A 12,554-nucleotide genomic window follows, 5' to 3' on the forward strand; every position below is an offset into this window, starting at 1 on the left:
GTGGAAAAGAATTCTCTTGATCGACAGAACAGATTGCAATTTTTTTGGCTAAAGGGCTCGTGTCCATGTGCCCGGAGGCTCGAAAAACGAGAGGCCATCTCCCTCCCCGATTTCTGTTTGGCCAAAAAAGAGGGGGCCATCTCGGCTGCTCCTGCTGCGGTCAGCATGGCCTTCCTCAGAGAGCTGGCCGGTCGGGGAACGGGCTGGCAGCTCTACTTGATGAGGGCGGGAGTGATCATTTTGGGGAAGGAGTAGTATCTGCAGTCGGACGGAGGGACGAGGTCCATGACAGCCGTGTGTATGTTTTCCTTCTTGAAACCAGCCTCCACCAGGTGCTCAACCTGCGTTTCCTAAAATGCGGGAGGAAAGAGCCTTGAGGAGACTTTAAACCCACCACACAAGACACGCAGCTGTAAAGAACCAGCAATTTGAATGCACTATGAACATCCGACACCAGAGGGTGCCAGAGAGCAGGGGATTTTAAAACGCAGTTTTCCAGAGATTTTTTTTTCTTATAACGAACCAAGGAAGAGGAATGGCTATGAGAGCCATTTAAATCTATGGGGTGGGTCTACTTGCGGGAGCCAGACTAGAATTCGCACGGACACAGAGCTCTTGTTCCCTGGCCTCCGCCCGCCTGCAAAGCCCTCCCTCGCCCTCACCTGAAACATCTTCTCGATGTCCGAATACTTGTTCTTGAGGAGGTCTCCCCAAGAGGTCAGGTTGCAGTAGGTGAGGACCCCTCCGGGCTTCAGGAGGCGGTAAGCATGGCCCTGCAGTAGAGAGGGGAGGGATGGGAGTTATGGCAGACTTTGTGGGGCTCTTTTCCCCCAGGACACCTTGCTGGGGATTTTTGTCCTGGAAAGGTTGGGGGTCCCTGCTGGTTGCATCCCCGTATCTGAAGTTAGGAATGTTATAAGAAAAAAAGCCCTGCTCCTTTTCCCTTATGGGGTACCCAAGAGCCCATACAGAGTCCTTTTGTGGGTTCTCTGTTGGTAAAAGGACCCCTGACCATTAGGTCCAGTCGTGACCGACTCTGGGGTTGCGGTGCTCATCTCGCTTTACTGGCCGAGGGAGCCGGCGTACAGCTTCCGGGTCATGTGGCCAGCATGACTAAGCCGCTTCTGGCGAACCAGAGCAGCACATGGAAATGCCGTTTACCTTCCCACCGGAGTGGTACCTATTTATCTATTTGCACTTTGACGTGCTTTCGAACTGCTAGGTTGGCAGGAGCAGGGACCGAGCAATGGGAGCTACCCCGTCGCGGGAATTCAAACCGCCGACCTTCTGATCGGCAAGTCCTAGGCTCTGTGGTTTAACCCACAGCACCACCCGCGTCCCTTAACCGCGTCTTTTGGTAGGAGAAAATAAAAGAGGCAAACCAGAGCATATTGAGAAGCAAAGCAGCTAGTAAGCCTGATCTTTTATTAAAGCTGTTGCAACAGGGAGAGAGATGGAGGACCCAGGACAAAGGTGTGCAAGCCCTTATATGGACTTTTGCACTGCCCACCCTGGAACCCAAGACCGCCCCTCCATACATCATACATACATCACAGAAGGGGTGTAGCCCAAGACCAATGCTCAGTACATCAGAGAAGATGCGGACTACAACAGAAATCCGAGTGCGTTGTTTTTATCCTGTCTGCCAGGTTACCTGATTGAATTACCTGGGCATGCTGGCCATTCTTTTGTTATGATGACTACTCAATTCCTGAATCCAGGTCACAGGCTCACCCTATTCATACCTTAAATGTGCCCTTGAGACAGGATTTGTGAGCAAAGAGACAGGGGGGAGACTCCCCATTTCCTTTGACCTTGCAGAGAAATATCTGAGGTCATTTGGGAGAGACAAAAGGGTTTCAGATCTTTTTTCTGTACTGTATTAAATTTAGAAGAACTGGCAGCCGTGATTTAAGACTTTCGAAAAGAAAGAAGGACAATAAACGAAAAACAGATTAAAACTCGCATCACATGATTTCAGCCAGTGCCGGATTTATGTATAAGCTAAACAAGCTATAGCTTAGGGCCCCACTCTCTTGGAGACCCCCCCAAAATATGCTTCTTCCTAATTGTATTTCAGTTCAACAATTACTTGGATAAAATACATATTTTGTTATGTGCAAATGGCTTTAGATACCTATGAGGTCCATAAATTACCATATGGCATGTATTCAACACAAAAAAAGAGCGACAATTTGTTGTTGACAAAGGACAGCTGGGCGTATAAAGGGCCCCATTACCTTCAGGAGCTTGGGGCCTCGTCAAACCTAAATCCGGCCCTGATTTCAGCCTATATTCGCGGCTGCCGTGCTGAACTCCTGGATTTCAAAAGTGACCGCCCTGCAATCATCGGCGACAAAGGGAAAGCCACAATCCCTGTTGCTACCTTCCCAGAAATTGCCAGGGAGCTCTCAAAAAATACTCTTGATCATTCCTGCCCTGAAGGGCTTGCTTTTGGGTTTGCGATATTTCTTTAGGAAGAAATACCTTGCTTTTTGCAACTGCCGTCATTCCTTACCTTGATGAAGCTGAACTGGTGAGTGTGCCAGGTTTCGGCTGAGAGAGGGTAGGTGTCGTAGAGGATTCCTGGAGGTTGCACAAAAGAAACAGGAAAACAGAAGAGGTTACTTTGCCAACTTAGGAGTCTCCCGCACCTCCTAAAGCAAAAGGTGGACTTCTTTATTCCAGAGGTGGGAAACATCTGGCCCCCGAACGATTCTGAGCTACAGCTCCCGTCAGCCAGAACAAGCATGGCCAATGGCAAGGGAGGATGGGAGTTCATAAAAATCATTGGAGGGAAGGGATGATTTTTAAAAATTGGGATAATGTTGTTGTTGTTGTTTACACCCCACTCACCTGGCTGGGTTTCCCCAGCCACTTTGGGTGGCTCCCAACAGAATATTAAAAAGATGATAAAACGTCAAACATTAAAAACTTCCCTAAGCAGGGCTGCCTTCTAAAAGTCAGATGTTTATTTCCTTGACATCTGATGGGAGGGCATTCCACACGACAGGCGCCACCACCGAGAAGGCCCTCTGCCTCGTTCCCTGTAACCTCACATTCTCGCGGTGAGGGAACCGCCAGAAGGCCCTCAGAGCTGGATCTCAGTGTCTGGGCAGGACAATGGGGTTTGAGATGCTCCTTCAGGGATACAGGGCCGTTTAGGGCTTTCAAGGTCAACACCAACACTTTGAATTGTGCTCGGAAATGTCCTGGGAGCCAATGTAGGTCTTTCAAGACCGGTGTCATGTGGTCTCGGCGGCCTCTCCCAGTCCCCAGTCTAGCTGCCGCATTTTGGATTAGTTGTAGTTTCTGGGTCACCTTCAAAGGTAGCCCCACGGAGAGAGCATGGCAGTAGTTGAAGTGGGAGATAACCAGAGCATGCACCACTCTGGCCAGACAGTCTGTGGGCAGGGAGGGTCTCAGATGGACCTGGTAGACAGCTGCCCTGGACTCAGAATTGACCTGCGCCTCCATGGACAGCTGTGAGTCCAAAATGACTCCCAGGCTGCGCACCTGGTCCTTCAGGGGCACAGTCACCCCATTCAGGACCAGGGAGTCCTCCAAACCTACCTGCCCCCTGCCCCCCAAAAACTGTACAGCAAATACAACAGGAACTGGGTGCAAAGTAATGGATACACAGCAAGAAAAGAATTGTGGGGGTTTTATTTTAATATATGATCACAGCAGAGAGACTCTTGTTCGGAAGACAGGAAGACTTAGTATTGCCTTATTCTGGAATTCAAAAGCATTTCTGCTTCCAACTAGGAGGCAGAGCATAGCTTCCATTGATTGCCTTTCCCCTCTATTAATTTGTCTAATCCCCTTTTAAAGCCATCCAAGTTGGCCGTGATTGCCTACTGTGGCAGGGAGTTCCACAGTTTGCGCGGGGCGAAGAAGGGTTTTAATTGACCCATCCTGAATCTCCCAGCTTCTTCAGCTTAATTGGACACCCACCAGTTGTGGGGTCATGAGAGAAAGGGGGAAAACCTTTTTATCTCTTGCTTACCGTTGAAATGTTCTTCGGGCAAGGTGGGGACGACGTCCTCCCACAGCCCCTTCAAGGGAACGACCTTGGGAGCAGAGCAGAGGAGAGGAGGTTAATGACTGACCACTCAACTGACTCAGCAGCTGGGAATCGGCTCAAAAACATTTGCTCAAATCCTCTCGGTTTGCAGTTTAACCTGGTTTGGTTCTTTGGGCCAGAGAGGGGCTGTTGGAGAGCAAAGACGACTCAAAAGAAGAAATAAAATTGAATCAGGAAAACATTCTTAAAATTTGTACCTTGGTTTTCGAACAGCTTACCATATTTTTTGCTCTATAACACTCACTTTTCCCCTCCTAAAAAGTAAGGGGAAATGTGTGTGCGTCTTACGGAGCGAATGCAGGCTGTGCAGCTATCCCAGAAGCCAGAACAGCAAGAGGGATTGCTGCTTTCGCTGCGCAGCGATCCCTCTTGCTGTTCTGGCTTCTGAGATTCAGAAGATTTTTTTTTTCTTGTTTTCCTCCTCCAAAAACTAGGTGCGTCTTGTGGTCTGGTGTGTCTTATAGAGCGAAAAATACAGTATATCCCTCTATGACCTGATTCAGCCTTAGGGCTCTTCTGACATACCTTGTGAGGCTGTGTTTTCGCCCACTCCTTCAGCCGCTGGAATACGCCCTCGTTGCACTCAATGATCCAGTGCTCTTCAATATTGAACTCCTCGATTTTGGTGGCTGCGATCGCCATGCCAAAACCCACCTCCAGCACCCGGCCCCCTGAGTGCGACACACAAGAGCAAGGAGGTCCGATTAGCGGCCGTGACTCTTTGAGCGGAAATCTGCAGAGGGACATTTAAACCTCCTATCCCACCTATGTGTGGGAGAAATAGGAAAAGTGAATGGGCTGTGAAGCCTTTTCAGCAGAGTCAAAGGCTCTTACATATTTTGCAGCCTGCTAAAGCACAGGAAGGGACGTGGGTGGCGCTGTGGGTTAAACTACAGAGCCTAGGGCTTGCCGATCAGAAGGTCGGCAGTTCGAATCCCCACGACGGCGTGAGCTCCCATTGCTCGGTCCCTCCTCCTGCCAACCTAGCAGTTCAAAAGCACGTCAAAGTGCAAGTAGATAAATAGGTACCGCTCCGGCGGGAAGGTAAACTGTTTCCATGCGCTGCTCTGGTTCGCCAGAAGCGGCTTAGTCCTGCTGGCCACATGACAAGGAAGCTGTACGCCGGCTCCCTCGGCCAATAAAGCGAGATGAGCGCCGCAACCCCAGAGTCGGCCACGACTGGACCTAATGCTCAGGGGTCCCTTTACCTTTACTAAAGTGCAGGAATAAGGCAATTGCAGCTTTCAGTGCCTTTTCTTTTGGGGTCTGCTCACCCCCTTCCACCTCTTCACCCTCATTGCACATATTTTTTAAGTAAGATAAACAAACCCAGCCAGATGGGTGGGGTATAAATAATAAAATTGTTGTTGTTGTTGTTGTTGAACAATAAGTTTACTTACAATTCAATGCAGGCAGCAAGTGCAGTACGAGCAAGAAAAGGTCTCGGGTCCGAAATTCAAAGGTTGGCTTCTAAATTGGCTGTCCCCCCCAAACACATGCCTGATCAGTCTGGAAGCAGGGGTGCCAATTTGTATAAAATATTGGGGAGGCCCAGGTAAGACCCGTCCCGCATAATCAATCACAAGATGCGGAGCACGGACACCATTTGAATGGCATTGCCTATCAACAGGGGAGGGGGCATGCCCGCCTTAAATATTGCCAGAGGCCTTGTGTGTTGGCCTTCTGGCTAAATACGAAAAGGCCAGAGTTCACTGTTGACATATAAAGATGCTGTAAGAAAAATCTGGATTTTTTTTTGCTCTGTCCAAGAGAATCGTTCTTCCCCTAGGCTTATATCCTGCGTCTCAGCCTGCAGCTGTTGGGGAAAGCCCGACCCCTGAATCGAACCTGCAGACAAGCATTTATTTAAAAAGGGGAGATAGTTTGCAGTGTGGCTATTCTTAACTCTGCTGCAACACAAGGATGTCTCAGGAAGGAAGGCTTGGGGTGAGGGGCGGAAAAGGTTAAAGCACATTCCTTCACTGCTGCGCCCGCGTCCAATAATCCCTGGAATGTTATCTAAAGGGTGCTGGGAGTTTAGCTCCAAACCACTAGAATGCCTATATTACACAAATCCACTTGAAAAAACACACGTAAAGGTAAAAGGCTGTATATTAACAACTGTAACATCATTTACTAGAAGCTACTTCTCAAAATTATAGGGACGTGGGTGGCGCTGTGGGTTAAACCACAGAGCCTAGGACTTGCCGATCAGAAGGTCGGCAGTTCGAATCCCCGCAATGATGGGGTGAGCTCCCGTCGCTCGGTCCCAGCTCCTGTCAACCTAGCAGTTCGAAAGCACGTCAAAGTGCAAGTAGATAAATAGGTACTGCTCCGGCGGGAAGGTAAACGGCGTTTCCGTGCGCTGCTCTGGTTCGCCAGAAGCGGCTTAGTCCTGCTGGCCACATGACCCGGAAGCTGTACGCCGGCTCCCTCGGCCAGTAAAGCGAGATGAGCGCCGCAACCCCAGAGTCGGCCACGACTGGACCTAATGGTCAGGGGTCCCTTTACCTTTACTTCTCAAAATTAGATGCAGCTTCTCATAACGTCAAAGTCAGCATCGTGACATAACATATTAAAATGTGGCTTGTTCAGTTACCTACCAAGTCCAGTATGCACAAAATGTGATTCCTATTTTGTCAGTCTAATTTCTTCATCTTCTCTTGTATTTTTCTATCTGACGTATCCCTTAAAAGAGTACCATGAAATAGTCTTGTAAGTGTCTAATGAAAATGATAAGGTTGGTAGATTTAAGAAACTGGCACTGGAGGCACAGGTAGACAAGAGAAGGATTCCTGGATATTCCCCTGTTTCGCCCCAAGGGGCTTCATCAGCTGTGTGTGGTTCTAAATCATATAAACACAGACACCATTTATGTTTCTTTGGGAGTTGTAGCGCTGCAGGGCAAACTATATTTTCTGAGAATCCTCCAGAAAAACAATCTCTCAAAGGACCTGTTGGTGGCATTTTACCATTGCACTGTGGAGAGTGTATTAACTTATGGTCTGTGTGTGTGGTTTGGGAGCTGCACGGCCAGGGAAAAAACAATGCTATCCAGGGTTGTAAAGACTGCAGAGAGAATAATTGGGTGCACTCTTCCCACCTTAGATTAAATCTATGTTTCCAGGTGCCAGAAGAAAGTTGCAGAGATAGCGCAGGATAGTATGCACCCTGGAAATGATCTCTTTCAGCTTCTGCCTTCTGGAAGAAGGTATAGGGTTATAAAGACCAGGACTAGCCGCCTGAGAAACAGTTTCTACCCAAATGCAATTGTGGTTCTAAACGCAGCATAAGGGGTCTCTATAGTATAGTGTATTTTAAAATGGGGTTTCAGAGTTTTGAGGGGTTTTTGAATGTTTTATGTAGTTTTTCAATTTCATTGTTCTGCATGGGACAATGACAATAAAGATATCGTATATTGTATATATTGTATAGTTCCCGGGGTTTTTCTTTTCCCCTTGGGTGGGAGCGGAATGTGCTTTAGGGTGTCGGTGCAGACAGAGAGGGAACGTGTTGCCGCCAACGCTAGCCCTACTCGGAGGAGACCCACTGAAATTAATGGGCCTGACTAACTTCGGAGCATTCTTTCCAACGGGTCTACACTGGAGCAGATGTTATAGCTGGGTACAACCCAGAGTCTTTCAGACAAGGAGTATCTTAGGATAGGCTGGCAACATTGAACCAGAAAGGGAATGTCAGGAGAGCCTGGTTGCAGGATCAAGCCAAAGGGAGCCCCCTGGGCCAGCACGGGGAGGCCCACAAGCACAAGAACATCTCTCCCTTCGTGTGGCAACTGGTATTCGGACTCATTACCACCTCCTTACTGTGGCAGGGAGTTCCGTAGTTTAACCCCGAGTCATCTTTTCTTCCGCCGTTCCCGAACCTCGCAATATTCAGCTCTTTGGGATGTCCACCAGTTCTGGCCGCTACCGCAAAAGCGGGGAATTTGGAGCGCTGATGCACTACGGCAGCAACACCCCTTGAAGGTAGGCTTGCCCACAAACCTCCAATGACCACAACATTGTGATTTAGCGTGTCAGGCTGGCACCAGGGAGAGACCGGGTTCCTTTCTCCCAACACTTGGCCCTGAAGCGAACTGGGCTACCTTGCGGGCCAGCTACTGGCCTCTCAGTGGAATGCAGCGAAACAAAACATACCGTATTTTTTGCTCTATAAGACTCACTTTTTCCCCTCCTAAAAAGTAAGGGGAAATGTGTGTGCGTCTTAGGGAGCGAATGCAGGCTGCGCAGCTATCCCAGAAGCCAGAACAGCAAGAGGGATTGCTGCTTTCGCTGCGCAGCGATCCCTCTTGCTGTTCTGGCTTCTGAGATTCAGAATATTTTTTTCCTTGTTTTCCTCCTCCAAAAGCTAGGTGCGTCTTGCGGTCTGGTGCGTCTTATAGAGCGAAAAATACGGTAAATGCAGCGTCCTACCTTTCGAAGCGGCCACAGAAGCGAGGGAATGCATGTATGGGGTCTCCCAGCGTTCCATAACAGGCTTCCCCATGATTTCTAAGTGGGTGTCCGTCGTGTTGTACCCCGCGGCAGCTTCTTTCCAGGAGGACTTGCAATTCTCCCCTTCCAGAAAAATTGGCTGGGCGGTTTCGGAGGAGGAAGTCATGTTGGCTGGAGCTGGAGAGGCAGAGAGAGAAAGAGAGAGCTGGAGATTTAACAGATCCCAGCAGGAACCCCTTTGGACTTTAAATAAAGTTGGCTTTAAATAGATGAAGCTGGGGGGCAAAGGGGAGGGGGAAACAGCTGACTCTGCATCTCAGGAGTGCTGAGTTGAAAAAGGGAAGGGTGATTCCATGCCTCCCCCCTCCCCTTTTGCAACGCCCGTTTCCAAATGGGAAAGGAACAAGGGGACACCTGCTGGATAACTCTTGCATGCACTCACCCAGTTACAGATAGGTAGCCGTGTTGGTCTGCCATAGTCAAAACAAAACAAAAAATTTTTTTCCTTCCAGTAGCACCTTAAAGACCAACTAAGTTAGTTCTTGGTATGAGCTTTCGTGTGCATGCATATCTGAAGAAGTGTGCATGCACACGAAAGCTCATACCAAGAACTAACTTAGTTGGTCTTTAAGGTGCTACTGGAAGGAAAAAATTTTGTTTTGTTTTGTATGCACTCACCCAGTGCTGGATTTACGTATAAGCTAAACGAGCCGTAGCTTAGGGCCCCACTCTCTTGGGGGCTCCCCCAAAAAATTTAAAAGAAAAAAAACTTGGGTGTTCATTTCCAAAATATACAATAAAAAACAAATAAAATAAAACCTATATCCAGCAACAGTGTTTTGTGTTGTGTAGGCTCCTAGGATGTAAACCATGGGCCCTGCCTGCTCCCTAAAATATCACTGCTTTGCTCCTTTCTATATATAGGGTGCCTACATTCCGCATGGACTGGTTGCAGGGCAACATGTGCAAATGGCTTAAGATACCTATTAGGTCCATCAATTACCATATAGCATATATTCAACACACACAAAAACGGCGACAATTTGTTGTTGACAAAGTGGCTGGGGAAACTCAGCCAGATGGGCGGGGTATAAATAAATTATTATTATTATTATTATTATTATTATTATTATTATTATTACTACTATCCCTGGCATGGGATTTGCCTTTGTCATGGCTGCTGCACGCTTGGGTCGACGTTTCCATCAAGACCCCGCAAGGTTTTATTCGTGGTCCACGTGAAATATATTTGCTTATTTATTTATTTGCCCCAATATGCACTAGATCATTTATACTGGCCCTGAGAAGCGGGCTGAGGGCCACATTCCACTCTGAGCAACTTTATGAGGGCCACCAGAGGCCAAATGAGCCAGGCAATAAATGCATTTTTTTTTTTTTACTTTTTCCCCAGTAGGTTAGTTTCCACGCACATTCACGTACATGTGAGTTCAGGAGAAAAGGTGCCTCTGAGCATGGACAGAGTGCCTCCTTTCCTCTTAAAAGGCTTTTGTGAGGGGCTGGCACCAAAAGCTTCCTTTCCTTCCCCCTTATAATCTATTTAATCCTCTTAAAACAGGCAAAAATGGCCTGAAAACTTTTCCTATAATAATTCCATTCTCATCCCCTCAGCCCAACGGACTACAACCCCCATGAAGCCTTGCGGCGGCAAAAATACGCTATGTTTCCTCAGCGCATGCGCACCTTTCTCCTCTAACCCTTTCTCTTCCTGACCCTCAGGCGGGCGCAAAGACGTGCTCTGCGTGCCAGCGGCTACAAACTACACTTCCCATCATCCTTTGGGAAGGCCAGACGTTTTCTCCGCCTACATTAACGAATTCTTTTTTTAAAAAAACTACACCTCCCATAATGCCTTTCGCGGGGAAAAAAACCACCTTGTCGAGCAACGCGCACGCGCGCTGTCTCTTCCTCCCTTCGGCTCCCCGCGTCGCCCTCCCGCCCCTGCGGTAAACCCCGTTTAGAACCAGCCAATGGCGAACAGCGGGCGGAGCGTAGAAAGGGAAAGAAAGCGAGCCGTCGCCTCCTCGCGCTTTTGGCGCAAGCGCAGTGCGGCGCTGTCCGGCCGGGAGCGGCGGTTGGCGGCCGCGGGGAAACGGGAGGCGGAGGGGGGGCGAGGGCGCGCGCGTGTGCGTGCGTGCGTGCCGCTTGCGCATGCGCGCGACGCCCGCTGGCTGCTGCTTGGTCGCCGGGGCCCTCTTGTGTGAGGTAAAATAGGAAAAGCCCCGAGAGGAGAGGCGGCGGCGGAGGAGCCGGAGAGGAAGGAAGGGAAGAAGGAGAGAAAGCCGCCTCAGCAGCAGCCACAACCGCCGCCGCCTCCTCTCTCCCCCCCCCCCTCACACCCCGCTCGGATTCACCTCAGCGCCGGAGGAGGAAGCAGAAAGAGGCAGCGGCGAGAGAGGAGGCGGAGGGGCAGCCGAGCGGGCCCAGGGCCTTCGCGCCCCCGCCATGAACAGCGTGGGGAGCGCCGACGAGATCGGGTGAGGGGGGAGAAAAGGAGGGGGGAAGGCCCTGTCACGTGTGGGGGGGGGCAGGGCGAGGGGGGGAAGTGGGGGTCACGGGGAGGACACCCCCCTCTTCCTCATAGCCCTGTTGTAAGGGAAGGGGAGGAAAGGGGAGCCCCCCAATAAGACCACACTTACTATTTAGGGGAGCCCCCACCCCCAAAAAGACCACACTTGGGGGGAAGGCCCTGTCACGTGTGGGGGGGACAGGGCGAGGGGGGAGGGGGGTCACGGGGAGGACACCCCCCTCTTCCTCATAGCCCTGTTGTAAGGGGAGGGGAAAAGAGGGAGCCCCCCCCCAATAAGACCACACTTACTATTTAGGGGAACCCCCACCCCAAAAAACACCACACTTGGGGGGGAAGGCCCTGTCACATGTGGGGGGGGCAGGGCGAGGGGGGGAAGTGGGGGTCACGGGGAGGACACCCCCTCTGTTTCCACATAGAAGCCCTGCTGTAAAGGGAGGGAAGAAAGAGGGAGCCCCCACCCCCCAAAAAGACCACACTTGGGGAGAAGTGGGGGTCGCGGGGAGGAAACCCCCCTCTTCCTCTGTTTCCACATAGTAGCCTTGTTTTAAGGGAAGGGGGGTAAAGAGGGAGCCCCCCAAAAGACCACACTTGGGGAGAAGTGGGGGTCGCAGGGAGGACACCCCCCTTTGTTTCCACATAGTAGCCCTGCTGTATGGCAAGGGAAGAAAGAGGGAGCCCCCCCAATAAGACCACGCTTAGGGGGAAGTGGGAAGGCCCTGTCACGTGGGGGAAAGTGGGGGTCACGGGGAAGACACCCCCCATTTCCTCTGTTTCCCCTAGTAGCCTTGTTGGAAGAGAAGAAAGAGGGAGCCCCCCACCCCCCAAAAAGACCACACTTGGGGGGAAGTGGGGGTCACGGCAATGACACCCCCCTCTTTATGTTTCCACGTAGTAGCCCTGTTGTAAGGGGAGGGGGGGAAGAAGGAGCCCCCCCAAAAAAGAGCACACTTACTATTTACGGGGAAGGCCCTGTCACGTGGGGGGAAAGTGGGGGTCACGGGGAGGACACCCCCCTCTTCCTCTGTTTCCACATAGCCCTGTTGTAAAGGAAGGGGGGAAAGAGGGAGCCCCCCAATAAGACCACACTTACTATTTAGGGGAGCCCCCACCCCCAAAAAGACCACACTTGGGGGGGAAGGCCCTGTCACGTGTGGGGGGGACAGGGCGAGGGGGGAAAGGGGGGTCACGGGGAGGACACCCCCCTCTTCCTCTGTTTCCACATAGTAGCCCTGTTGTAAGGGAAGGGGGGAAAGAGGGAGCCCCCCAAAAAGACTACACTTACTATTTAGGGGGAAGGCCCTGTCACGTGGGGGGGCAGGGCGAGGGGTAAAGTGGGGGTCATGGGGAGAACACCCCCCTCTTCCTCTGTTTCCACATAGCCCTGTTGTAAAGGAAGGGGGGAAAGAGGGAGCCCCCCAATAAGACCACACTTACTATTTAGGGGAGCCCCCACCCCCAAAAAGAC

At 50.7% G+C, this 12,554-nt stretch overlaps 2 protein-coding genes across 15 annotated transcripts in view; one reads left to right on the forward strand and one right to left on the reverse strand.

Moving 5' to 3' along the window:
• The window catches only part of GAMT (guanidinoacetate N-methyltransferase), a 215,843-nt gene continuing 203,289 nt past the window's right edge, over nucleotides 1–12,554 (reverse strand). For 3 of the 4 annotated variants that reach the window (XM_083594898.1, XM_083594899.1, XM_083594897.1), the window contains exons 2-7: nucleotides 8,521–8,718; nucleotides 4,613–4,758; nucleotides 4,010–4,073; nucleotides 2,519–2,586; nucleotides 663–773; nucleotides 1–350 (exon numbers count right to left, since the gene is read on the reverse strand). In XM_083594898.1, coding sequence (XP_083451024.1) covers nucleotides 213–350; nucleotides 663–773; nucleotides 2,519–2,586; nucleotides 4,010–4,073; nucleotides 4,613–4,758; nucleotides 8,521–8,718 — 725 coding nt within the window. In that variant the 3' untranslated portion in view covers nucleotides 1–212. Of the gene's footprint in view, nucleotides 351–662; nucleotides 774–2,518; nucleotides 2,587–4,009; nucleotides 4,074–4,612; nucleotides 4,759–8,520; nucleotides 8,719–9,981; nucleotides 10,187–12,554 lie in introns of those variants that run through there. The other variant, XM_083594896.1, reaches the window with a different exon arrangement.
• Nucleotides 10,566–12,554, forward strand: part of DAZAP1 (DAZ associated protein 1) — a 51,265-nt gene continuing 49,276 nt past the window's right edge. For 6 of the 11 annotated variants that reach the window (XR_014543350.1, XR_014543351.1, XM_083594756.1 and 3 more), the window contains exon 1: nucleotides 10,605–11,036. Coding sequence is in view for 6 of the 11 variants with exons in the window: in XM_083594756.1 (XP_083450882.1) it covers nucleotides 11,005–11,036 (32 nt within the window). In the remaining 5 variants the exon portion in view is untranslated. Of the gene's footprint in view, nucleotides 11,037–12,554 lie in introns of all 11 variants that reach the window. The other 5 variants (XR_014543352.1, XM_083594757.1, XR_014543349.1 and 2 more) reach the window with 4 other exon arrangements.

Source organism: Podarcis filfolensis (genome assembly GCF_964270895.1).
Source record: "Podarcis filfolensis genome assembly, chromosome: 18".
Classification (NCBI taxonomy): domain Eukaryota; kingdom Metazoa; phylum Chordata; class Lepidosauria; order Squamata; family Lacertidae; genus Podarcis; species Podarcis filfolensis.